This window comes from Muscardinus avellanarius (assembly GCF_963383645.1).
Source record: "Muscardinus avellanarius genome assembly, chromosome: 1".
Lineage (NCBI taxonomy): Eukaryota > Metazoa > Chordata > Mammalia > Rodentia > Gliridae > Muscardinus > Muscardinus avellanarius.
Window position 1 is genome coordinate 158,325,452 of NC_137786.1, and position 26,737 is coordinate 158,352,188.

The following is a 26,737-nucleotide window of genomic DNA, read 5'->3' on the forward strand; positions in this document are numbered from 1 at the left end:
TGTGTTGTTATGAAGAGTTTAAAAGAAAAGTTAAAAAATTCTAGACTTGGAAGACATCTGAGGACAAAAACATTTGTTTGGTCATTGTTCCTGAGGAGAGAACAAAGTTCCACGGAGGCAGTACTAGAATCCTTCTCACAAAAGCATGCATGACTTCAGCTGTCAGAAAACTATTGTGTTGGAATTAAAGTCTGCCTCCTTGTAGCTTTGTTCTGATCTCCAGAACAATATAGGGTAAGTGTTTTTGTCCTCAGATCTCTTCCAAGTCTAAGATTTTATAGTTTTGTTCTCATAAAGCACGAGACGATTTTAGTTATTTGAAAACATTCTGTTTTACTTTCTTTTCGCTTGAACTCTTTCAAAATATAAATCCAAGAAACCTTGTTTACATACTCTGCATATGATTGAAAAGTCTAGATTTTTGGTTTTTTGTTTTTTTTTTGTTTTTTTTTTTTTTTGGTGGTACTGGGGTTCCTGGAAGCCCTTCTACCTCCAGGCTACACTCCTAGAGCTATTTTATATTTTTATTTGGAAACAGGGTCTCCTAAGCCAGCACAGCTGGCTTTGAACCTGCGCGATCCTCCTGTTTCCGCCCCCGGATCGCGGGGATTACGAGCGTGCGCCTCCACGCCCGGCTAGATTTTTGCTTTTAAGTTGATGAGGGAAGTCAAACTGAAACATGAAAAGAAAATTGGAACAGGAGCAATGTTTTATTTATTTGTTTGTTTGTTTGTTTATTTATTTATTTATTTATTGCAGGTCTGGAGATGGAACGCAGAGGCATTCAACCTCCGAGCTATACCCCCTGCCCAATTTTTTATTCTTTATTTTGAAGCAATGTCTCATTAAGTTGTGGAGGGCCTAAGTAGCTGAGGCTGTCCATTGAACTGCTGTCCTCCTGTCTCCACCTCCCAAATGCTGGGATTACAAGCGTGCGCCACCACGCCTGGCTAGTAGCAATGTTTTAAATTTTCTCATAGCCGGGTGTGGTGGTGCACGCTTGTAATTCCCGCACTTGGGAGGCGGAGACAGGAAGGTCGCGCTGGTTTAAGAGACCCTATTTCCAAATAAAAATATAAAATAGTTTTGGGAGTGTAGCCTTGAGGTAGAAGGGCTTCCAGGAACCCCAGTACCACCAAAAAAAAAAAAAAAAAAAAAATTTTTTTTCCTCATAAAATAATTACTATAGAGATTGAAAAAATAAGAATTTTCACACAGCTGAGCTTGGCGGCTTACTCCTGTAATCCCAGTACTTGGGAAGCTAAGACCATAGGATTGCAGGTACAGCCTCAGTAACAGTCCCAGCAACCTAAAGGCAAAAGAGATCCTGTTTAAAAACAAAGCAAAACAACAAAAACAGATGGGCATGGTAGCACACACCTATAATCCCAGTACTTGGGAAGCTGAAACAAGAGGATCACAGGTTTGAGGCCAGCTCTAGCAACTTAGTAAAGCCCTCAGCAAATTAGTGACACCCTATTTTATTTATTTATTTATTTATTTATTTATTTATTTAGTGGTACTGGGGTGGAACCCAGAGGCTTTCTACCTCCGGGCCTACTCCCAGGCCTATTTTTACACTTTATTTGAAAACAGAGTCTCACTAAGTTGCTGAGAGCCTCACTAAGTAGCTGAGGCTGGTTTCAAACCTGTGCGATCCTCCTGTCTCAGCCTTCCAAGCACTGGGATTACAAGTGTGTGCCACCATGCCTGGCATGACTCCCTGTTTTAAAATAAAGTAAAATAAAATGGTGGGTGTAGCTCAGAAGTAGAATGTCCCTGGATTTAATCATTAGTACCGCAGAGACAAAAAATAAAAATGGGCTGAGGGGATATAGCTTGGAGGTAGAATGCCTTTGGGTTCAATCTCTAATCACACACACACACACACACACACACACACACACACACACACACGATTTTCCTCACATGAAAAACATTAAGGGAGCCTGGCATGGTGATGCATGCTTGTAATCCCAGCATTTGGGAGGCTGAAACAGGAGGATTGCAGTTTGCAGACAGCCTCAGTTACTTAGGCTCTATGCAGCTCAGTGAGACCTGTTTCAAAATAAAGAATAAAATTTAAAAAAAAATAGGGCTGGGGGTGTAGCTTGAAGTTTGAATGCCCCTGGGTTTTATCCCCAGTACTGAAAAAAAAAAAAAAAATTAAGGAATTGTAGTGGGAGCATTATAAGAAGATATATTTAAAAAGATGTTGTAAATGACCTAGGAAATAAAGATTCCTGTACAGTTTAGGAAAAATTTTATGATAGAAATATAAGCTCCTATTCAGCCAATTTAATTTTTTTTTTTTTTTTTTTTTTTGGTGGTACTGGGGTTCCTGGAAGCCCTTCTACCTCCGGGCTACACTCCCAGACCTATTTTTACATTTTTTTTTTTATTTGGAAACAGGGTCTCCTAAGCCAGCCTGCGTGGCTGGCTTCGAACCTGCGCGATCCTCCTTCTCTGCCTCCCAAGCGCAGGGATTACAAGCATGTGCCACCAAGCCCGGCTAATTTTAATACTTTGTGTTTTAATCTTTATTTTTATTTGGAGATTGAAGAAATGCTTGAAAATGCCGAAAGAGAACGTCTGGGAAATTCTCGACAGCCTGAGAAGCCCCTTATACGACTGCGAGTAAGTTCTACTTACACAAATTAGACTTCATTAATTTTCAAAGTATAGCAATGTACAGTTTACATAATTTTTTCTGAAAAGTAGTTAAGCAAGTGCTTATACCAATAAGAGCAATCACCATTGGATACAAAAATCATAAAGCTGTAAGGGTTTGATTTAATTCTTAAAGGTTTGGTATGTTATTCACATCTTTATCATATTTTGGATAATAATTTATCATAACATTTAGTAGATTACTTGGGCCCTCCGGCTTTATCTCTACTTTTCCTCTCTCATGCCACTTTGAGTCCTTTGGCATTCCTGTAGTTTTTTTTTTGTTGTTTTTTTTTGTTTTGTTTTTTGTTTTTGCGGGTCTGGGTATGGAACCCAGGGGCATTCAACCTCCGAGCTACATCCCTTGCCCTATTTTTTTATTCTTCATTTTGAAACCGGGTCTCACTGAGTTGCAAAGGGCCTCACTAAGTAGCTGAGGCTGTCTGCGAACCATGATGCTCCGGTCTCAGCCTCCCGAATGCTGGGTTTACAAGCGTGCGCCACCACGCCCCGCTCTGTAGTTTCTTAAACATATCAGATACATTACTGTTCCCAAGGCTGCTGAGCTACCACTGCTCTAAAGCCTCGCCCCCTTTATTTAACAATGCAGCCGCCATCCCTCTCTACAACGCTGTTGATATCACTTTTTCTTTGTCTCCTTCTCTTTCTTCTTCTAGTTCTTATTTCTTTCTCTCTTTTTTTAGTTCATAATGAATCTTTCTAACCTATTATATGCAATTTCTTTATTATTTACTTATTTATTTATTATTTATTTTTATAGTAGTGGGGATGGAACCCAGAGGCATTCTACCTCTGAGCTACACTCCCTGCCCTGTTTTTTATTCTTTATTTTGAAACAAGGTCTCACTAAGTTGCTGAAGGACTCACTAAGTAGCTGAGGCCATCTGAGAACAGCAATCCTCCTGTCTCAGCTTCCTGAGTACTGGGATTACAAGCTTACGCTACCACGCCCGGCCTGCAAATTATTTATTTATTGGTTGTTGTTTGAATTGCTTCCTGTGCCTGTAAACTTTCCACTCTTCCATTGTAATGTAAACAAACAAACAACATCAGACGTATCTGCCGCCGTGCTTTTACTTTTATCTCCTACCCTATCTCTCTTACTCTCTTTCATTTCTGTAAGATGTATCTAGCTTGTGCTCCTAATTTTATTGTTCTTTTTCTTATTTTACTATAATTTTTAAATCCACTTTATTTTTCTTATTAAATTATTCTTTAGCACTCTCTGGGCCATCTTCACCCTTTCTTAACATTTAGTTAGCCCCCTTTTCAGTCTGGGCATATAGCTTTAGAGTGTTGTCTTTCAAATGTTAGACCTTGTTAATCTGTATATACAGAGGTCCCTTAAAGCCTGGTACCCAAGGATTGTGGTTCTTAGAGCAACAGTATTGGCATCACCTGGGAAATTGATAAAAATGCATAGTCTCAGAACCCACCATTAGAATTAGACTACTGCCTTTTTTTTTTTTTTTTTTTTTTTGTCTTTTTGGAACCAAGGATCAAACCCAGAACACCACACCTGCTAAGCAGGCACTTTGCCACTGAGCTACATCCCGGTCCCTAGACTAACAAATCCACAAGAGACTTATATGCACATTAAAATCTGAGAGGTCCTGGGATGTAGGGACGATTTGGGTTTAATCTGGCCCTACCACTAGTTACATGACCATGTGCAACTGGATTTCTTGTCCATTGGTTTGTACTTGGCAAACTTTGGGGACTGACATAGTGTGTGGTGCACAGTAAATCATCCGGTCCCTTTTCTCTCTTGCACTGTCACTGCTAAGGTTGAGTCCTTGTAATCATTCACTGGCCTGCAGCTACAGTGTCCTACATGGATGCTGCCTCCAGCACCTCCCTCACCACACCGTACCGCACCACCGGCTTATCCTCCACACTAATGCCACAGTGATCTCTGTAAAACACAGTCTTCCATGTCTGTCCTGCTGAAAATGACGTATTGATTCATTAGCACTAACAGGAACAAGTCAGAACTTTTTAGGATAGTACTCAAATGTCTAGCCTCTTCTCTCAGCAGCCGTTCTGAGACTCCCCTCAGAGTTACTGCTTCTTCCTTTGCATCCTCACTCTACTTTGTACTTCCTTTTTATAGCACTGTTCACACACTGCCAGCAATTATTTATGTACATTAGTCTTCCCAGTCAACTTGTTAATTTCTTGACAACTAAGATTGTGTTTATTCATGGTTGTTTCCCCAGTCCTGAGAGTGTCTAGAACATCAAGGGCACTCCATAAAGTTTGTTTAGTGAGTGAATTTAGACAATGATAAGTCTAGGTTAGAGCATAATTGTTAAAATGTCTAAGTAACTTTAGCATTTGGTATTTTTTCTTTACTTAATATGACAGTTGTAGAGATGATGTGGGTGATTCAAAGATGGTTACATTAGGGCAACCACATGGTCCTCTTCATCAGGGCAAAGCATACCATGTTTCTCCTCTGTCTGCCTAATATCCTTAGAACCAATCAGACTTAAATAGCAGATTGGCATTCCTTTTCCTAAACAATTATTAATTCATAAAGCAAAAGAATAGGTATCATGTAAGTAATATTACAAAAATACATGTTATCAATTAGAGGATCCTTATTCATTCATTGAACAAATCAATGAAATCATTCGTTCATGAACAAATGAAATACCTTCTCATTGGATGCTGGGAGACATAATAATTTAAAGCAGATAAAGCTTTGAACTTGTTGAACTTATATGAGATGGAGAAGTGAGAAGAGACATAATAAACAAATAAATGAACAAAAAGATGTTGCCATGTGTAACAAATAGTGTGAGGGTGTGGTCCTGAGGTTAGGGAGTATTTGATAGGCTGGTGTGATGCCATTCCTATAACATGTTAAGAGCAGCTGGTTTAGGAAAGTGATTAGTCTCTTGGAAGGAGATGGTATTTCTCTTTGGAATGGACTGTTTACCACTCTAGATTCCTTTAGAAAGAGTTTGCATTGAGAAAGATTGTGAGTTCCAGTGAGAACAGTGAGAACACATGTTTTGAAGGTAATCATTTCCCAAAACTCACACTTGATCTTTTCCTACCTGCATTTTCTAGCATTCGTCCTTGTCCACTGTGAAGACATAACTTGAGATGATAGACCAGTAAACCAATGCATCTTAGGCTGTTTTATTTTATTTACTTTGAAAGCTCAGAAATCTGTTTAGAAATGATGCCTCTTTTTCAGATGGCATTCCTGGTAGGTACTTTGACTCTTATTGCTGTCATGGGAAGTATAATCACTTCAGCATTGTGGAAATTCTTTCTGCAATCTGGCTCTATCAAGCAAAGCATTTTGCTTAAACTCATAAAACTTCCAAGCAATATTTTCTCATTAGGACACATGGTATAACATCATTATGATATTTATTTATTTATTTATTTTTATTTTTATTTTTGGTGGTACTGGGGTTCCTGGAAGCCCTTCTACCTCCGGGCTACACTCCCAGACCTATTTTATATTTTTATTTGGAAACAGGGTCTCTTAAGCCAGTGAGGCTGGCTCTGAACCAGTGCGATTCTCCTCTCTCCGCCTCCCAAGTGCGGGGATTACAAGCGTGTGCCACCACGCCCGGCTCATCATGGTATTTAAATTGTATCGTGGGAAATTAATTTATAAACATAAAGGTATTAAGCATAAAAATTACAAATACCAAAAACTGTGTTTCTCAAAAACTGGCAAATGGTTATTTCGTAGTCTTCATAGGTTATTCTGTGTTTCCAGGTGGACTATAGTGGAGGTTTTGAACCTTTCAACGTTCTTCGCTTTAGCCAGAAATTTGTGGATCGGGTAGCTAATCCAAAAGATGTTATCCATTTTTTCAGGCATAGAGAACAAAAGGCAAAATCAGGTATGTCAGTTATTTTTACAAGTTATAGAATGCTATTAATAGGGTTTGTATAAATCATTCTTTGCAAAAAAATTTATAATAATAGATGTTTTAGTTTATTATAATATCTTAGACAAAAGTCATGGTTGGATTAATTGAATCTTTTGTTTTTTAAGAATTACATAGCAATCATTTTTTTAGGCCTATGGATTTCAGTGAATGAAAGGCTCTCTCTGTAAGTATAATTTTTTAAAAAGTACCGCTAAGTAATGACACAGACTAGACATTTTTGCTCAAAATAAGTACTACTTTCTATGTTTTATTAATATTCAGAGAATAATGAACTCTCAAATTTTACATTATAAAGTATTTTGACTTTGGAGCATACAATAGTTTAGAAAGGCTTTAGGATTTTGAAATAAGTGTCCTGTAGTTTGGTGTTTTTTACCATCTAGGTAATTAATTTCCAGTTAAATTTCATAAAAACAAATTTCCCTTTTTAACATTTATGAAAGAAATTCATTGACTGAAATAGTTCTTTTATCATAAGAAATTTTGATCATGTTAAGTATACAAGCTCTTCTCTAAAGAGCTAGCAATGGAATTTTCATAGAAACATGGCCTTTGTTTACAAGTAAGTCATTCTGATTTTTATGAGCACAGATTTTGTGGGTTTCAATTTTTGCTATCAAATTGTGTTCAGAAGTTAAATATGCTCTAAATTTAACCTGAAATGGCTATACAGATATTTAAATGTAGCTCATCTACTACTGTTCTTGGGAAAAGAAATCCATATCAGAGCACTGTGTTTTTATGTTATAAATTTTAATTAGTTACTTCTTGATAATGGTCTCCTTTGTGTGTCCTGATCAATTCCTTGAAACCCCATGAATGTAGTATTCACAAGAAAAAAGAATATGTAACTACCTTATCCTACGTGAATTTTAGCCCAGAGTTTTGATTTAGTGATTCTTTTTGTTGCTGTTTGTTTGAATGTAAATTGTTCTTGTCACCTTTGGATGTCTGATTGAAAGGTTTTCTGTGTTTTTTTTTTTTCTAGCTCTGCCACTCAACTAAGTATGTGACATTGTGCAAAGTAATAACCTCTCTGTTTAGTTTTTTTTTTACCTATAATATCAGAATAATAGCAATACTGGCCTCAGGAATGTTGTGAGAATTAAATATACAATATAAATAGTCTTAACATAGTATCTGGCAAAGGAAAAAGTAGTCACCAAATTTAGCCGGGCGTGGTGCACACTTGTAATCCCTGCGCTTGGGAGGCTGAGACAGGAGGATTGCGCAGGTTCAAAGCCAGCTTCAGCTGGCTTAAGAGACTCTGTTTCCAAATTAAAAAAAAAAAAAAAAATAGTTCTGGGAGTTTAGCCCAGAGGTAGAAGGCCCCTGGTTTCCATCCCTAGTACCACCCCCCCCAAAAAAAAAGTAGTAATCAAATTTGTAAAGTAATACTACCTTTTCTCCCTTAAAATTCAAAGATTTTTTGTTTGCTTGGCAAGAGACATACTGACCTCTGTGCCTCTTTGCCCTTTTGAGTTCTTTGTTTACATGTTTGCTCTGCCTGAATTTACCTGGACCCCTTAGTGAACTGTATTCATTCCTCAACTCCTGATGCAAATGATAGCTACAATTAATACCTTCTATGTTCTGTCCTCTTTGAGAAAAATTACTTTCTTCTCCATGTATTACATTCCCTGTGGCACTTCCATCTCATATTATAGCCATTTATTTTCATAAGCAGGGAACATGGCTTTTTCATTATTGTGTTTTTAACACCAGGTCCCACACCTGCTAGACATTTAACATTCATTAACTGGCAAAGATTATTAGCAGAGCAAAAGCTGACTTCCCAAGCTTTTTCTATTTAGTACTTACTGTGTTTGTTTTTGATACAATCATTCTGCTGTGCCATAAGCACACTTTTCACTTGTCTCACAGTATGCTAAGAATACATGTCTCAAAAGTTAAATTTTTTTTTTTTTTTTTTTTTTTCCGGTACTGGGGATGGAACTCAGGGGCATTCTACCTCCGAGCTACACTCCCAGCTCCATTTATTTTATTTCATTTCATTTTATTTTATTTTATTGAAACAGGGTCTCACTAAGTAGTGGATGAGGCTGTTCGTGAACTCGGACCCTCCTGTCTCAGCCACCCAAATGCTGGGATTACAAGCATGCGCCACCACGCCCGGCTCAAAAGTTGAAATTTGATTCTTAATTATTTTTACTATGTCATCAGGGACATTAAGTTAAACTCTCTCACTTTGTTTTGAGCTGTGCGTCCATGCAACTTAGTTTTGTACCTCCACTGTTGTGACTCCTTCCAAGGCACTGGTGGTTTTAAACGGTATTGCTTTTGTTTCGTTGGCATATGTGGCTGTACCAGTGATGTCTTGGTATTATCACGATGCTTGTTTTGACTTGGGAACCTCCAGAGATCAAGGAATCACTTTGTGAGAACAGCTGCAAGAGATATATTTTTTGTAGATATAAAAAGGGAACATTGACTGTGGGGAAAAGACAGTGACTATTGGCCAAAATGGCTGCAACGCCTTAAAATCTACTAAGTTGAGCCAACAGCTCTAGATATAGTTGGACCGTACCTCCTCCACCGACAGCAGTCTGCAGCAGGTTTGACCACTTGCACAGAAAATAAAAGCTGCTGTTTTTGGATAAATTTCTTTTTCTAGGAGAGGAGATCAACTTTGGGAAGCTTATCACAAAACCTTCAGAAGGAACAACTCTCCGGGTAGAAGACCTTGTGAAACAGTATTTTCAAACTGCAGAGAAGGTAATTTTATACAGTTCACATTTTGAATAATGACTAACTCATAATGATAGATTTTAATTTAGAATCTGGACAATTGGTACTTTAAACAAAAGGAATCCTCACATTGTTTCTATGAATTAAGTAGGGTAACATTAAGTTACATATGTTTGTATTTACGGTACATCACGAAAAATTAGTGATTAATTAATGCTCTTGATATCACTATCAGTGTGGCTATCATTGCCAGTGTTGCTTTCTTCTTTTTATCTCTACTGTTAAAGTCTTAATCTGGGTTTTGATTTTCTCACAGTCTGGATGTAATTCAGAATTACTTTATACATACAGCTATACATCATACTACTCAAACTTACTGTCATTAGTATATGCCACTTTAAGATCCTCTGGTGCCAGACATGGTGGCACATGCCTGTAATCCTAGTACTTGAGAGGTTGAGGCAGAAGGGTCTGTCACAGGTTCAAGGACAGCCTCACTATATAACAAGACTCTCAGCAACATAATGAGATTCTGTTTCAAAAAATAAAGGAGGCTGAGGGTATAGTTCAGAGGTAGAATTTCCCTGCGTTCTATCTCTGGGAGTAGGTGTATGTCACACACACACACACACACACACACACACACACACACAACACACACACAATCTTCTGGTTCTGTTTGTTGAAAATGACACATATTTATTATCTTACAGTTCTTTAGGTCAGAAATCTGATACAGTTCTCCCCAGACCAAAGACAAGGTGTTTGTTAGCAGGGCTATTTTCCTTTCTGGAAGCTCTGTAGGAGAATCCTTTCCTACTATTTCCAGTTTCTAGAGGCACCTACATTTCTTAGCTTTTGGTCCCCTTCATTCATCTTCAGAGCCAGCAGCGTTGTATCTCTAACCATTTTCCCAGTTATACCTCCCTCTGACTCCCTCCTCCTTCCCTTTTAGGACCCTGTGACTGCGCTGGATGCTGGACAGTCCCTGAATCTCCCTCTTTTACAGTCATCTGATTAGCAGCCTTAACTCCACTTGCAACCTTAATTCCCCTTTGCTCTGTAACATATTACAGGTTCCAGAGATTAATATGTGGACATCTTTAGGGGATTAATTTCTATTAATTATAATTGGGATTAAATTCTGTTAATCTTCATTGGCCATTTCTGGACCTTTACCCCAGCTGTTCTGAGTTCCACATCTATACCCATCCTGGGTGCCCCTCCCTTTTCTTGGTTTGACCTTGCTCTTTCTGGCCCTTAAATTTTGACTTGATTACTGTCTACGATTTTATTTCCTTCTTCAATTATTATGTAACTTCTCTATTTTCCCTGATAACATCCTGTAAATTTCTTTGTTCATAGATAGTAATAAATAAATACTATTTCTGTATACTACTTCTGTATCTAGTGGCTTGTATCTCTCTTACAGAATGTTCAACTCTCACTGCTAACAGAAAGAGGGATGGGTGAGGCAGTACAAGAATTTGTGGACAAGGAAGAGAAAGATGCCATTGAGGAATTAGTGAAATACCAGTTGGAAAAAACACAACGATTCCTTAAAGAACGTCATATTGATGCCCTAGAAGATAAAATTGATGAAGAGGTAACTAATTTGGGTGTGTAGTTCTGTTCATACAGCCTCTCTTTAAGAGTAGCTGAGTTTTTTGTTTTGTTTTGTTTTTCTGATAAACCACTATTTAACCTTTGGTTTATTCAGTTTTCTCATCTATGAAATTAAGATAATAAAATGAATATAAAATTAGAAAATGTCTAGAAAGTTCCCAAAACAATCTTACATGTGGTTATACTGATAAGTGTTAGTTTTATTCCCATGGAAAGTTATCTTCTTTTCTACAGATAAGGAGAGTGTTTTAGAATGAATTTTGCAGGATGCAATTCCTGCTCATGTCACTGTTTTAGTAAGCTTTGATTGGGATTGAATCTCACCTTGAACGTGCATGTATTCTCTCTATGCTTTTAAGTGGAAGAATCACAGAAGAAAACTCTTTGGGTTTGACTATGTAGATGTTTAGACGTTTGAATGTCAAATTGTCAAAAGGCAGAATTAAAAGGCATTGACATGGAAATACCTGTATGTGGGCTGCTAAAAAGTTATTGTTTAATATTAAGGGACTCTTACAAATTAAAAAAAATAAACATTTCAGTTGAGTAATGGATAAAACAACAAGTAGGTGGTTCACAAAAGAAATATAAATGGTGTTTAGCCAAGGATAATCAGAGAAATTTAAGTTAAATATGTTTTTATTTGTTAAATTGGCAACAATTTGAGAAAAATAGTATATTGCTGGTAGGAGAATTATATTTGAACAGCTGTACAGTAAAGCATTTTGGCAGTATATATTAAGAGGCTTAAGATTTACTCTTTAACTAGGCCCTGGGAAATTTTCCTAAGAAAATAGTGCAATGGAGATTTGTGTATGGAATAATTAGTCTTAGTGTTACTCATGGGGAATAATTGGGAGTGTTTTGTTATATTAAATGTTGGCACAAACAACATAGAATTCCTTACAGCCATTAAAATACAATTTTAAAGAACATGGAAAAAGTAATTTCTAATATAATGTTAACTGGAGAAAGAATTATAAAGGTGCAAAGTTATTCACAGTATGATCCCCCTCATTTTTATTGCATATGTGAGTGCATGCAAATAATTAAAGTATTCCAAACATGCTATCAACAGTTTTGTTTACATATTTGGATTATGTTTTCCATATTTTCTAAATTCCCTTTAAACAGAAGAACAAAACATTGTTTTAAAAACGCATTCCCTTTGGCTTTTGTTTTAGTGCAATTATATAACATGGTTCTTTTAAATTGTATAACTAGTATTATTTGGTGTCAGATGCTTTTACATTTGGGCAGGTGACTCATATTCCAAAACTACTCTGCGACTCTAGATATGTTGTGTTTGTTCATTTCTAGCACAGGTAAATTTCTTAGGCAAGTGTCAGAAATAAATCATGATTATCTCCACCAAGAGGGACACCATGATTCCTGAGCTGCAGGGTGTGTGTGTGTGTGTGTGTGTGTGTGTGTGTGTGTGTGTGTCTAAGAGGATAAGCTTTGGACCAGCCCACCTGTTCAAAATCAAGACCCTTATTAGCGGTGTACTCATCAGTGAGTTCTTTCATCCCTTTATGTCTTAGTTTTCCCATCTATAAAAAAAATAATAATGGAACCTCCGTTAAGGTTGTTGTGAGAACTGAAAGAATTAGTACATGTAAAGTCCTTAGGATACTGCCTGACACATAGTGCCTGCTGGTATGTTTATTCTGACTTTTGATGTTCTTATATAAATAATATAGCATTTTTGGCATGCTACATAACCTGGAGTGCTGTTACACATTGTCTCCTTTGAAAAGGCTATTATTTCTTTCTTTTTTTTTTTGCGGGTCTGGGGATGGAACCCAGGGGCATTCAACCTCCAAGCTACACCCCCTGCCCTATTTTTTATTCTTTATTTTGAAACTAGGTCTCACTGAGTTGCAGAGGGCCTCACTAAGTAGCTGAGGCTGTCCGCGAACCGTGATCCTCTGGTCTCAACCCTCCCAAATGCTGGGATTACAAGCGTGCGCCACCACGCCCAGCTTTGAAAAGGCTATTATTTCTGTGTTCCACAACCCCATTACCGAGTCTGTCTCTTTCTCTGTCTGTCTGTCTGTCTGTCTGTCTCTCTCTCTCTCTCTCTCTCTCTCACACACACACACACACACACACACACACACACACATACATCTTTGCATTAGTGGTGGTGTATGTTTGTAATCCCAGTACTTGAGAGGCTGAGACAGGAGGATCACAGATTCACTGCCAGCCTCAGCTACCTACTGAGGCCCTCTTCAACCTAGTGAGACCCTGTTTTAAAATGAAGAATAAAAAATAGGACTAGGGATGTCCCTTTATGGTAGAATTCCCCTGGGTTCAATCCCCAGTGTGGAAAATAAATAATAAATCAACAAAAAGCTTATCTTTATTCTTAAAAAATAGAATTCTCCATTCTTTTTCATTTTAGCTAGTGCTTTCTTTCTTTGTTGCTTTTTTTTTTTTTTTTTACCACAGAATTGCTTCAGAAAGTTTTCTTGCTCCCTTTTCTCTTACTCCCATTCATTCAGGCTTTTGACCCCATCATTCCAGTACAGCTGCTCTTGTCAAGGTCACCAGTGACCACCATTGCTAAGTTCACTGTCGCTGCTCTTCCTTAAATGATATTAGACCTTCTCTTGAGACATTTTCTTGGTTTCTAGGACTCCAAACTCTTTTTTTTTTTTTTTTTTTTTTTTTTTTCCTGCCTTTTTACTGTGTGTTCTCAATCTCTAGGCTTGATTCCACTCAGCTCTCCCTCTTAAATTGGAGTCCCCAGAACTCAGTCCTCGGACCTCTTCTTTATCTACACAGTTTCCTGTGTTTGGTGATGGCTTTCTAAATGGAGCCCAGACCTCTCCTCAGTCACAGACTGACATAGCCAGCAGCCTGCTGGACACTTCCTGGGGATGTTTAACAGACATCTCGGATTTCTGGCGCTTACGCTCTGCTCTCTTATCGACCTCTGCTGGCACCATGAGTGTTAACAGTTGTTCAGGCTGAAACCTCAAGGTCATCTTGACTCCTGCCTTTCTGTCACCTGTGTCTTGACTGTCTAGAAAATTTTGGGCTCTTTTGGGCTTTTGGTGGGATTAATCTAGTAGCTTTCACACCAGTCTCTGTTTTTATCCTTTCCCCTCTTGCACCACCCTGCATTCTGTCCTCAGTTCAGCTATCCAGTGACCTCTACATATTTCAGATCCTGTCACTTCTGCTTAAAAAAAATCTTTGCAGTTGCTCACAAGGCTTCATTCAATCTGGCTCTTGTCATTTCTTTACCTGCATGTCTCCTTTAGTCCCTACCCTCCTTGCTGTTTCTTAAACACACCGGGCGTTCTTTTTCCAGTTCCCTTACACCTATTTTTCCTTGGGTTGCAATGATTTTCCCCGAGTATTTTCATGATTCTTTCCCCACCTCTTAACATCTTCCCTCGTATGTGCCCCTCTCACTGAGGCTGTTAAGATGTAACTTCTGTAGCTTCTCTAGTATTGTAAGAGAAACACACTTCTTATTTTCTAAAAAAAAATAAATAAATAAAAATAAAAAAATAGATGGGCGTGGTGGCGCCCACTTGTAATCCCTGCACTTGGGAGGCGGGGACAGAAGGATCGTGCAGGTTCTTAGTCAGCCTTGCTGGCTTAAGAGACCCTGTTTCCAAATAAATAAAAAAATATAAAATAGGTCTGGGAGTGTAGCCCGGAGGTAGAAGGGCTTCCAGGAACCCCAGTACGCCCCCCACCCAAAAAAAGTCTATCCCAAACCTCTCCTCTTAGCAACAGACTTGAGTAGCTAACAGCCTGCTGGACATTTCCATAGGGATATTTAATACACATCTCAAACTTTTAACAATCCCAGGTTGAATAGCCAATGCTCTCACACCCTACACTCAGCCCTATAATCCCAGTACTTGGGAAGCTGATACAGGATAGCAGGTTCAAGGCCAGCTTCATAAACTTAGTGAGACCCTGTTTCAAAGTAAAAAAATAAAAAGCTGGGGATATATCTCAGAAGTAGATTGCACCTGGGTTTAATCCCCACTGTTCATCCCCTCCCCAAAAATGTAACTTCTCCTTAGCTCTTCCTGTCTGTCTTCTTGCTTGAACTTCCTCTGAGCACTTAAATCTGTGGGTTGCAAAGATTTCACAGGTTCAGGTATTTAAAAGGATTCACAAGACTACTTGGAACACATTCAAGGCTTCCGTTTAAAGGCACAAGGTACATACTACAAGAAGAGTACAGGTAGGCTTTGGGATCTGAGGGACACCCAGGCATAAGCCAAGTCTGTATTTGTAAACAGTGGTTCTTGGATTAAGCACCAAGAAATTTTGGTCTTGCAGAAATTCCCTTGGAGTCCCTTTATGCCCTCCGGTCACATAATCAAGGCCACATAATCCTAATATGGAGGTTGAACCCATCAGGAAACACTGACCCGGGGATGCCAGGCTTTTGGATAATCTTGATCCTGGATGCCTTCTAAAATAGAATTTTGTTATTTGCTTGCTTTCCTTCCATGTATTCACAAGATTGTAAACTTGTAAAGGCAGAGTTTTTAACCATTTTTGTATACTTATTTCCTGTGGTAGTGTCTGGCACATAGTAGTTGCTTAGTAAATATGTGCTGAGTAGATTGTTAAGTAAACGGGGCTTATCTGTATACGTGCTAAGAGCCTTGTGAGCAGAAACCATTTAAAAGGAAACTGTAATATCTTCCTTGGTTCCAGAGCCACAGCCAGCAAATACTCAGTAGTTGACTGTTAATGAAAGTGGGTCTTTAGGGGCCCGCTCACTTCAGATACCATTTCAGAGAGCCTTCTGGGTGTCTTTCAGCCAAGACGACTTGAACAGTGTAATAAATTTTCAAAGCCTTGGAAAGATATTGTTTTTAACTATTGTACTGAAGTGTAATACCCATAGGATATTAGGAATTTTTTCCTTTGCAGACTGACAGACTATTTTTCAGTGAAATGGAACATTTTGGCAGTAGGTAGTATAATTTTGCTTAGAGCCAATGTGTATGTATGTGTGTATGTATATGTTTAAAATATATATCTAACCTTTTAATACAAATAACTGAGAAAATATGATTTCTTTAATCAGTCTTTTATGTAACAAGCTGTAGTTAAATTTCCAAGTTGCATGAAATTTCCAAGTTGTAATGAAAAGCAATTCTTAATAATTGGTAGCCCATTATTTTATATTTACACAACTGGAATAAGCAGCATGTTTGTGATTTACTCTCTTGTGATTCAGGTCCGTCGTTTTAGAGAAAGCAGACAAAGAAATACTAATGAAGAAGACGATGAAGTTCGAGAGGTAATTCTTCTGCTGTAAATTCCTGTTCTCAAGTCTCGTATGTTAGTTTGCTAAATGAGAATAGCTGATCGGGTTATTTAGCCTCATCAGTCCACAGGTGGTGTGGGTAGGCGTGCGCAGAAGTTGCCTGAGGACAGCTGCTGATTTCTAGTTCAGTCTACAAGTATTCTACTTGCCATCACTGTTTTTATATTTTTATTTTTATTTTTTGCTATTGTCTAAAACTTCCTTGTTTTCGAATGGAGTGGGACTCATACAAAAAGAGCCCCTGCCCCCCCCCCTTTTTTTTGGTCGAAATAATACCTAGTTCCTAGCTGAGCATATTATCAATATAAGAGAAAGTCTTACCTTATTGAGCTGAGATTATTCTGGAAGCCCAGTCTCCTCGTCCCCCCAAAAACAAACAAACAAAACAAAACTGGGAAATGAACCTATAGCCTCATGCATGCTTAGCAAGTACTCTGAGTTTATATTATTTGGGGGAAAAGAGAAGAAAATTCGTGTTTGGGTCAGTAGTGTTACTATGGGTAAATATTTTCTATTGTCCACACTAAAATGTTAAAATTAGCTTGAGTAGCATCACCACTGTCTTCTTGGTCTTTTTGCAGGTTAGGAAAAACAAATTAATTAGGTTATGGGTCTCTATCTGGTACTTGGTGAACTAATAATTGAAGTGTGCCTTATTTTTTATTATTCTTAGTGTTTTATGATTGCCTACTAATATCTAAATTTTTTTTTTTTTTTTTTTTTTTTTTTTTTTTTTTTTTTTTGTTGGTACTGGGGTTCCTGGAAGCCCTTCTACCTTCGGCCTACGCTCCCAGACCTATTTTATATTTTTGAAACAGGGTCTCTTACGCCAGCGCGGCTGGCTTCGAACCTGCGCGATCCTCCTGTCTCCGCCTCCCAAGCGCGGGGATTACAAGCGTGCGCCACCACGCCCGGCGTTAATATCTAAAATTTTATAAATTATTTACTCTTGGGGCTTGGTCTTGATTACTTTCAGTCAGTAGATACTTTGCATAGTTATGTGTTACACATTCTCTTTTATCATATGCTCCTGGCTGTCCTTGAACCTGTGACCCTCTTGTCTCAGCTTCCCAAGTACTAGGAGTATAGGCATGTGCCACCATGCCTGACCTCAAATTTTTCTTTGATAATTAATGTGTTGATAACAATTTTTTTTGATCATTGTATGTTATTCATTCTCTAAATTATGTAGACTGGTATTAAAGTCTTTTCCTAACTGTGTGAGTTAACCTACCTCCTCTGCTCTACCCCCACTTCCTTCCCACCTCTGCCCTGCCTGCCTTGTTTCCATCTCCTCATTTAGCCCGTCCGCTTCTTTCTTTCTAGTATCAAGGAGCTTAGAAATGCACTAGTCACCTACTTTTACACTTAGGACTTACTTTTCCAAGTCAGAAAGACTGTTGTCATGGAGTCTTGGGATGGATATATCAGTTCTAAAGAGCGCTACACTTCTTAAAGTTCTTCACAGATTGTATTTTGGGGGTTCAAACTGGTTTTTAGCCTTATTGCAAATGCTTCTGACTTTTATTCTTCATGTTACATTTTGTCTGATTTAAGAGATGAAGACAGAATTGCTTTTATTCTATTTTAATTAAAAACTATTCACTTTAGAGTTAAAATTTTTTATTAACTCTCAAACTTGTCTTTTTTAGATGGTTTCTTATCAAGTTAAAAAATTGTGGCATACTCTTGGTTCTAAGATTTTTATTCCTTTTCAAGCTTTACACTTTTTATATAACTTTTACATTTACGTGTGTGTGTGTGTGTGTGTATGTGTGTGTTTGTGTGTGTGTGTTGTGTTGCTGCGGATTGGACCCAAGGGCATTCTACCTCTTCAGTTAGCTCCCCGGCTCTATTTTATTTTATTTGGAAATAGGGTCTCACTAAGATGACATTTGTAAGAGATTATTTATTGCTCAAGTCTTTCAGATTATAAAAGTAGTATTTTAGAAAAAGCATATAAAATGTGTAACATTCAAGAATAAAAAGAAAGCAAAACATGCTAAAATCTCACCATCTGGAAGTAAAAGCTATTTTTTGTAAGTTTAAGAGTCTGTTGTAAAAAAATAACTCAAATAATGATAGTCTCGTAGTGTTGAATTAGGGGTGATAGTCAATATTCCTTCTAAAGTTTTTATTCTGGCATAATTCTATTTTTCTTCTTAAAGCTCTTCAAAAGGTTTCATTTTAAATGTTGTATTATAAATTGATCTGACCAATAATAGGCATTGAAATTGATTGGTAGGACAGCTCTTGTTTTTGTATTTTTATATTATAGCATGACAGCAATAATAATGTAGTTCGATGATATTAAGTGTACATGAGTGATGTGACTAAGATTGTCAGGATGTTGCATTGTCTACTAATGGACAATCCTCTCTGACTTCACAGGCTATGAGTAGGGCCCGAGCTCTTAGGTGTCAGGCAGAGGACGCCACTTCTGCCTTCAGTGCTGATGACCTCATGAGCATCGACCTAGCAGAACAGATGGCAAACGACTCTGATGACAGCGTCTCAGCAGCACCCTGCAGAGGGAGAGGCCGAGGCAGAGGCCGAAGAGGAGGCAGAGGGCAGAATGTGGCATCGAGAGGAGGGTCTCAAAGAGGACGAGGTCAGCACTGAGTACACTCTTGCACATCTTGGACTGAGAGTTGAGAAGGAAATAAGAGACCTGCCTGTAACTTGTGATCAGAATTGACTGGTAGATTTTGTTTTTAAACATGATTCTCTAAAAATGGTGGAAGGGGACTAGGAGAGGGAGGGGGAAAATGAGGATTAAGCAAAGGATCGGTTCACAAAAGGTTACATCTACACTAGGTTTCACTACCAATCCTCAGTAATGTGGATGCAGAGCAAGGAAAGGGGAAGCGGCAGCATGTATACAGAGAATAACACCAAATTATGTGTGAATGTATGTGTATATTGCTTTTGATTTTTTTTTTTTTGTACTAGCAATTGAACCCAGGGGAATTCTACATCTGAGCTATATTCCTAGCCCAATTTTATTTTTTATTTTTTATTTTTCCTTTTGTGTGTGTGTGTGGGTCTAGGGATGGAACCCAGAGGCATTTGACCTCCAAGTTGCACCCCCTGCCCAGTTTTTTATTCTTAATCTTGAAACAGGGTCTCACTGAGTTGTGGAGGGCCTCACTAAGTATCTGAGGCTGTCCGCGAACTGTGATACTCCTGTCTCTGCCTCCCAAATGCTGGGATTACAAGCCTGTGCCACCACGCCTGGCTTTATTTTTTATTTTTGAAACAGAATCTCACTAAGTTTCTGTGGGCCTCACTAACTTGCTGAGGCTGGCCTTGAACCTGTGGTCCTTCTATCTTAGTCTCCAAGTACTGGAATTACAGGCATGTGCCATCATACCCTGCTCTTTTGTACCACTTTGAATCTCTTTATGATGTATAATTACTTTGTACCAATAAAAGCATAAAAATTATTTGGTAGTATTGGAGATTAAACCCAAGCCCTAGGACCTGCTAGGCAAGTGTTCTACCACTGAGCTATACCCCACCCATTTTTATATTATTTTGAGACAGGGTCTCACTAAGTTGCTCAGACTGGCATCCTCCTACCTCAGTCTCCTGAGTAACTGGATCTACATGTATGAGTCACTGCCTGGCTAATAATTTTTTTTTTTTTTTTTTTTTTTTTTTTTTTTTTGCGGGTCTGGGGATGGAACCCAGGGCCATTTGACCTCCAAACTACACCCACCCCCTGCCCTATTTTTTTTAATTCTTTATTTTGAAACTGGGTCTCACTGAGTTGCAGAAGCCCTCACTAAGTAGTTGAGGCCGTCCGTGAACCGCAGTCTTCTAGGTCTCAGCCTCCCGAATGTTGGGATTACAAGTGTGCACCACCACGCCCGGCTAATAATTTATTTTAAGCCAGACAGTGACTAATAATTTGTTTTAGTCAGGTAGTGATCAATAATTAAAACAAACTATTAATTATTTAATAATTTGCACAAAGTTTTAATTCTGACATGTACCTTTTACTTAGGTGAATTTTGGATGGCCACACACAACATAGGGTTTTAAAAGCTTCTGATTTCTCTTATAATATTCTAAAGATACATTTATTGTCATTCACTTCCACTGTTTATTCTCACATGTACAAAGTAATATTAGGCAAATATGAATTGCTAGGGAAAATGGCTAGCTAATGGCCACTGCAGAGAATAAAAATTATTTTTGTTACTGCCATAGATAAAATGCATACATGCTTATAAAGCGTTCTCGATAAAATGTGTTCAAAAGGAAAACTACCCCCAAATAATTCAATTTCTATAAGCAGTCTTTGATATTAGTTGTCATGACTATATTTAATATGCCATTGTCATTAGATAGTCCAGACAACAGAAAGTGGTCATCTCGTGAATTCCTAATGCACTATGTAAATCCATCCCTGGGGGAATTTCTGTAATGTTTTTTAATAAATATTATCCAAAAGTAAGTTTGTTTAAATTTTTAAATTTTAGGCTAGTAATTTAGTTAAGATCTCTATTTTCTATTGATAATCATATTTTTGTTATTCTTACATTTATAAAACTTTCCCTTAAATGGTAGGTGGGTAAATATGACCTAGATATAGGCTAAAAGAATAGTCTCTGAAAATTAATTCATCAGACTCTAGATTTTCTTATATATGTTTTTGCATTTTACAAGCAAAAGCTGTTTTGGCACAACTTTTTTTAGCCCATGATAGGAGCTAAACATTATTCTAACTTCATTATTCTAACAGGAGCCACTGGTCTGGAGACCTCTACTCGAGGCAGGAGCTCAAAGACCTCAGTGTCAACATCTAGAAACATGTCCATTATAGATGGTGAGTATAGACTGCAAGTCATTATCTAGTGGTTATTTATAAATTCCAGCATAGGAAGACTGAGGGAATCCCCATTAACAATTCTCACTTATTTGTGCTGCATTCATTGAGTTAGTGGCTAGTAAGAACACAGGATAAATAATTTTTTAAAAAAATCTTAGCCATGCGTTAGAGCTATTAAAGAAAGTAACCTTTATTATTTACCTTTGACTGAGGGATCATGAATGCATTGAAAAGGGAAGCACTGAGGCCCAAAGAGGATGGATCTGATTAATCTAAAGATGGCGTGAGCTACCTTGGAAGGATCTGTTGTCACTCCCTTACAGGAAGTTTTCAGCCTTTGTTGAATGACATCTGACATTAGAGAAAGAACCCAAACATCAGATAGATTAAGGAAACTTTTTACCAAAAATACTGTCTGCTCTTTGAGCAAAAATTTATTATTCAGTATTTCAGAGACCCCCCTCCCCAACATCCTTAGCTTTCTACTTCAGCACTTGTCTTTATTGCCGTGTAGAGAGTGGTGTCCAGAAAGATGCTCTTGTGTTTCTGACAGGTCAGATACAAAGCAAAGAAGGGGAAAGAATGAAAAGGTAGTGTGATGTGTTGTAAAGGATCCAGTCTTGAGATCACCTTTGAATTCAATAAGGAGAAGCTTTGGGACTTCAGACAAACTACTCACTGTCCTAGTTTGTTTACATGTAAATTGGAAATGATACTCTATACAATACTAGATTATTCTAAAAAATAAATGGGACCAAAACCCTGGCACATGATAGGCATTTATAAAATGTTATTGTTGGTATAAGAAATGTGAAAAAGAGCAATGTAGAAAAAGAAAGGGTGTAGAATAGGAACACTTCCTTCTGGTTAAACCTCCAGAAGTTGGTTAGCATGCAGCTGCCAGGTTCCGGGTCATAGAGGACCTGTCTTCACCTTAGCTGTGTTGCCTTCGCTCATCCTGCTTACTTTCCTGGTGGGTGGAATTAATCACTTAAAGCGAGTCTTTGTGTTTTTTGCTGTTGTTATCAGCTGTTGGTTAAACTTTCTTCCTTTTTTTAAGTATCAGTTTTCCCCTCAGCTTGCTATCTTGGGTGATGTGCAGCTTGTTCTCGTAAATCTAAATATGGTATTCTTTTCTTTTCCGCTTAGGATTTATTTGGCTTCATAATCTGTGAATTGGTGTCTTTCATCCTTTCTAGAAAATCCTTAGCTGTTGTCCCTTCAGAGGTTACCTCTCTGCCATTCTTTTACTCCTCCCTCTGGATCTTCTTTTAAGTAGCCGTAAAACCTTTTCACTCTGTCCTCCTGAGCCTCTTACCTTCACTTGGATTTTCTGTCTTTCTGTCCTATGTTCTGTGAACAGTTATATCTGATCAAGTTTATAACTCATCTATTCTGAAATTCTTTGAAGATTTTAAATTTGCAGGTTTTCTTGGTGAGGGAAGTATAGAAATTCTATCTTAATTCTCTAAAAAATGATCTGTCATTGTTAATAGTTTTAAATTTTTTTGAAGGTATTTTTAGGCCTGTCTTTAACTCATTTTGTCTCATCATCCCAAATGTGGAACACCTATAAAAACTTAAATTTAGCAACAAATATTCTCACTTTTGGTAATTTTGAAATAACTTTTGAATATTGGGACAAAATGGCTTAATTTTTCTGTGTACATAGTAATGCTGTTTTTTGTTTTGTATCTTCTAACCTAATTCATCTGAGTATCTTTGGCTTCTTTCTGTTGTCTAGTTCTGTTTACTGTTTCTGCTTGGGTCTTACTTATGTTAATTTGTTTTCTTTGCACGGTATTATGTATTATGCTTAGAAAACTGTTAGTAAGATGATCTGCAACCTCAATGAAGCCGTCTTCCTCCAGAGGAGATTCCCCTGTATTTCTCCAGTCTTTGAAGGCACCTAAAGCCTTAAACTACTTTAAATGTGTAACTTGAGGTTATTTGGTCCAGTCAATTCTGCATTTGTGAAATATTTATTTTTGCTTGTCTCTTTAACACTGGGGTCCCAGCTAATGGCAGAAAGTAAATGCATGAAGTTCCCCTCCCAGGCCAGGCCCCGGCAATGACAGCTCTCTCCCTTCCCCTCCAGCTTGCTCAAAGCCGGCTCTTCACATTTTCCCTGAGAGACAGGAGCACTTGCTTCTGAGTTCTGGCTTTTCTCTAGTTTGGGCCTGTAATTCCTTACTATGTGATCAGCCCTTCAAATGCCATTGAGAATATTTTTCTTTTAATATTTGAGAGAGCAGCATGGGTTGTTTTCAGCAGAAGTGTTGTCTGAATAACAGCCTGCAGTTAGCAGTTAGGGATTTTATCTTTACTCATTTGGAACTCATATGCTGCTGCCTCCTTTGCATTGAGGACTCTAATGTTTCATGGGGGTTTGGTGAGTGTTCTTTCCAGCATCCGCTTCTTTCCAGAACTGCTATGCCAGTGAGACTCAGAACCATCCTTTAATGACTCCTGCCCTGTTACCCTTGAAGGCAAGATCAAAGCTCCTTTTAGTGTCAAGAGATGAGGGACCAGTAATGATGCTTTTAGAATTTTACAAATTGGCCCTTTTTTGGTGGTACTATGGATTGAACCCAGTACATGAACCACACCCAAGGCCTATTTTATTTTGTTTTATTTATTTGTTTGTTTATTTTGTGGTACTAGAGATTGCACCCAGAGGTATTCTACCTACAAGCTGTATCCCTAGCCATTTTATGTGTTTGTTTTGAAACAAGGTCTCCCTAGGTTGCTGCAAGTCTCACTAGCTGAAGCTAGCGTCGAACCTGTAATCCTCCTATCATAGCCTCCCAAGTACTGGGATTACAGTGATGTACCACGATCCCCCCTGGCCTAATATATTTTCCCCCTTAGTGTTGGGACTTGAACTCAGGGCCTCATTTACACCAGGCAAGCACTTTACCACTAATGTATCCTCAGCCCCCAACTTTTTTTTTTCAGTAGTAGTATTCATCTTTGAAAGAAGCTGTCAGTAGAACAAAACAATTTGAAGTTTCAGATTTTCTGAATTGTGATCTAAGCAAAATTCTTACTGTAGTGCCTTGTGTGACAGAGTATGTTGAACAAGAACTTGGCTCTGGAGCCAGGCCTGGTTTGGTCTAGCTTTTCCTGCCGGCTCGGTGCCCTCAACCGTCAGTGCTGTGAGAACAGTGTCTGCATCCTTCTTGTTCAGCACTGTGTCCTCAGTGTCCGGCATTCAGTAGATGCTCGTTAAATACTGAAGGATGACTAGTGAAGATTACATAGAGATTGTGTAGCCTGGAGTTTAAGAGCATGGTTCTAAGCCAGGTGTGGTGGTGCACACTTGTAATGCCAGCATTTGGGAGGCTGAGACAGGAGGCTCCAGATTCGCAGACAGCCTCAGCTACTTAGACCCTTTGCAACTCTGCGACCCTATTTCAAAATAAAGAATACAAAATAAGGCTGGGAGTGTAGCTCAGAAGTAGAATGCCCTTGGGTTCCATCCCCAGTACCACAAAAAAGAAAAAAAAAAAAAAAAGAAAGAAAAAGAGCATGGTTCTAAATTCAGAAAGACCTTGGTTTGAAGTCTAACTCAGTCATTAGCTATTTGTCCTTCAACAGACAAGTTAGATTTTCCATCTTTAAGTTTCAGTATCCTCATCTGTAAGAAGAGGTGATGATCGCTTCTACTTCATTGGATTATAGTGAGGATTAATGAGAAAATGTATGTGGGGTGTAGTATCTGTACCCTTAGTAAGAATAAATGGTGGATATTCAATAAGTCTTAGGTCCCTTAGCTATCAAATTAGCAGTGGTGTACCAACCTTATGGAATAGTTACATTAAATGAACTCAAGTACTGAGCACAGCATCTAGTAAAAACTCAATAGGTGATTACTGTTATTAATATTAGTCGCAGTTTTACAATAAAATTATGAAAGAAGATGGTATATACTTTTTGTGGGGGGGGGTCTGGGGAAGGAACCCAGGGGCATTCGACCTCTGAGCTACACCCCTTGCCCTATTTAGTATTCTTTATTTTGAAACAAGGTCTAAGTTGCAGAGAGCCTCACTAGGTAGTTGAGGTTGTCCATGAACTGCGATCCTCTGGTCTCAGCCTTCCAAATGCTGGGATTACATGCGTGCGCCACCATGCCAGGCTTACTTTTTTGGTTTTGGCAGTGCTAGGAATTAAATTCAGAGCTTCTCATGCCATTGAGCTATATATCCCCAGCCCACGATGGATGTCATATAAATCACTGGTCTTTCTCTAATTTATTTGATCTAATAGTTTCACTAATTTAATAGATCACCTCCATTATTGGGCCTTTTTTTGGAAAAATGGACTAATGTTTTAATATGAATATATGAAACATTTCTATCAGGTTTGTCATGATGTTAAGTTTCTAACAAAATAACAATGGGACATTTAACTATTCATGCCATCACAATGGGACAAAAGCAACATTAAAACTATAAATTCTAGATTTCTCTTATAAATGGAAGAGTGAAGAGATATATAAAGGCCAGATTCTCTTATAACAAGCACTGTGGAATATGGAGATTTATTGTTGTGCCAAAATCTGTGGGGAAAGATAAAAATTTACACTTTGAGCCAGAAGCAGTTGTGAGAGTTGACAGCCCAGATTTTTCCGTTGAAGTCAGGCAGCAGAGGACTATGGCTGAGCAAATTAAAGGTACCTCCGATAGCCACTGCTGTTACATGTAATTTACCACCCGAGTTCCACTGCTGCTGCATTTCTACTGTAATAGCTTCCAGGGCATGAATACCTGCTGCCTGCTGGCATTTGCCAAAGCAATTTGCCTTAAGTGCCTCTTTCTCATAACTTTCAACAATGTTCTGCGTGAAGTATTAACACTGTTACAGGTGAGGATATTAAGATTTAAGGAAGGAATTTGGCTATTGTTACATAGCTAGGAAGTTAAAAAGAGTCATTCCAGACCTCTTAACCACTACAGTATATTGCCTTCCTAACAAAGCACGGTGCTTATTTTTCAGACAAAGCTAATTTCTTTCACCAACACATTTGCTATCCCTTGAAGATTAAAAGAAAGGTTTCTTCTTTTCAAGGATCTCAGAGTTTGAGGAGACAACGAATAAGTGCTAAGCAGACATATTCTTTGAAAGCTCCATGATCCCTGGCTTTCCTACTCTTTACCCTTGTCTGCCTTTTTATTACAGTAAATTGGGAGACTAGTAATTGAGAGAGCAGAGCAGGTAAGAACTCTGCTTCTGCCTTTCATCTCTCCTCTCCTACATCACAAGATTGGAGATGGAACCCGGAACAGAGAACGTGAGCAGATCATACATTTGGCTAGGTAGAAACATTCCCAAGGTTTTCTGACAGTGAGAATTTTGCACTCTGAGGGACTGGGTGTTTGGCTTCTTAAGTTCTCTTTATTTCCTTGTCCTCTATAGATTGGGAGTTGTCTTGGGGAGATATGTTTGATGTTAGCAAACTAGAAAGGCTTAGGAGACTAACTTCAATTAGGTATTTGAAATTTATTGTAAGTTTTGATCTCAAAGGAAAATAAGGGGAAAGGTAAAGAGCTAGCTGAACCTCAAATTTCTGATCGAGTTTATAGAGTAAAAAAAATTCAGGATTCAAGGGAAAATTTTATAAAGATTTCC

The 26,737-nt window shown here is 38.2% G+C and overlaps 1 protein-coding gene across 3 annotated transcripts in view; it reads left to right on the forward strand.

Moving 5' to 3' along the window:
• Positions 1–26,737, forward strand: part of MRE11 (MRE11 homolog, double strand break repair nuclease) — a gene marked incomplete at both ends in the record, with an annotated part of 59,196 nt that overhangs the window by 25,146 nt on the left and 7,313 nt on the right. The window contains 7 exons of one of the 3 annotated variants that reach the window (XM_080709848.1): positions 2,557–2,637; positions 6,437–6,563; positions 9,250–9,350; positions 10,756–10,929; positions 16,180–16,242; positions 18,661–18,880; positions 21,020–21,103. In XM_080709848.1, coding sequence (XP_080565974.1) covers positions 2,557–2,637; positions 6,437–6,563; positions 9,250–9,350; positions 10,756–10,929; positions 16,180–16,242; positions 18,661–18,880; positions 21,020–21,103 — 850 coding nt within the window. The remainder of the gene's footprint in view (positions 1–2,556; positions 2,638–6,436; positions 6,564–9,249; positions 9,351–10,755; positions 10,930–16,179; positions 16,243–18,660; positions 18,881–21,019; positions 21,104–26,737) is intronic. The other 2 variants (XM_080709849.1, XM_080709850.1) reach the window with 2 other exon arrangements.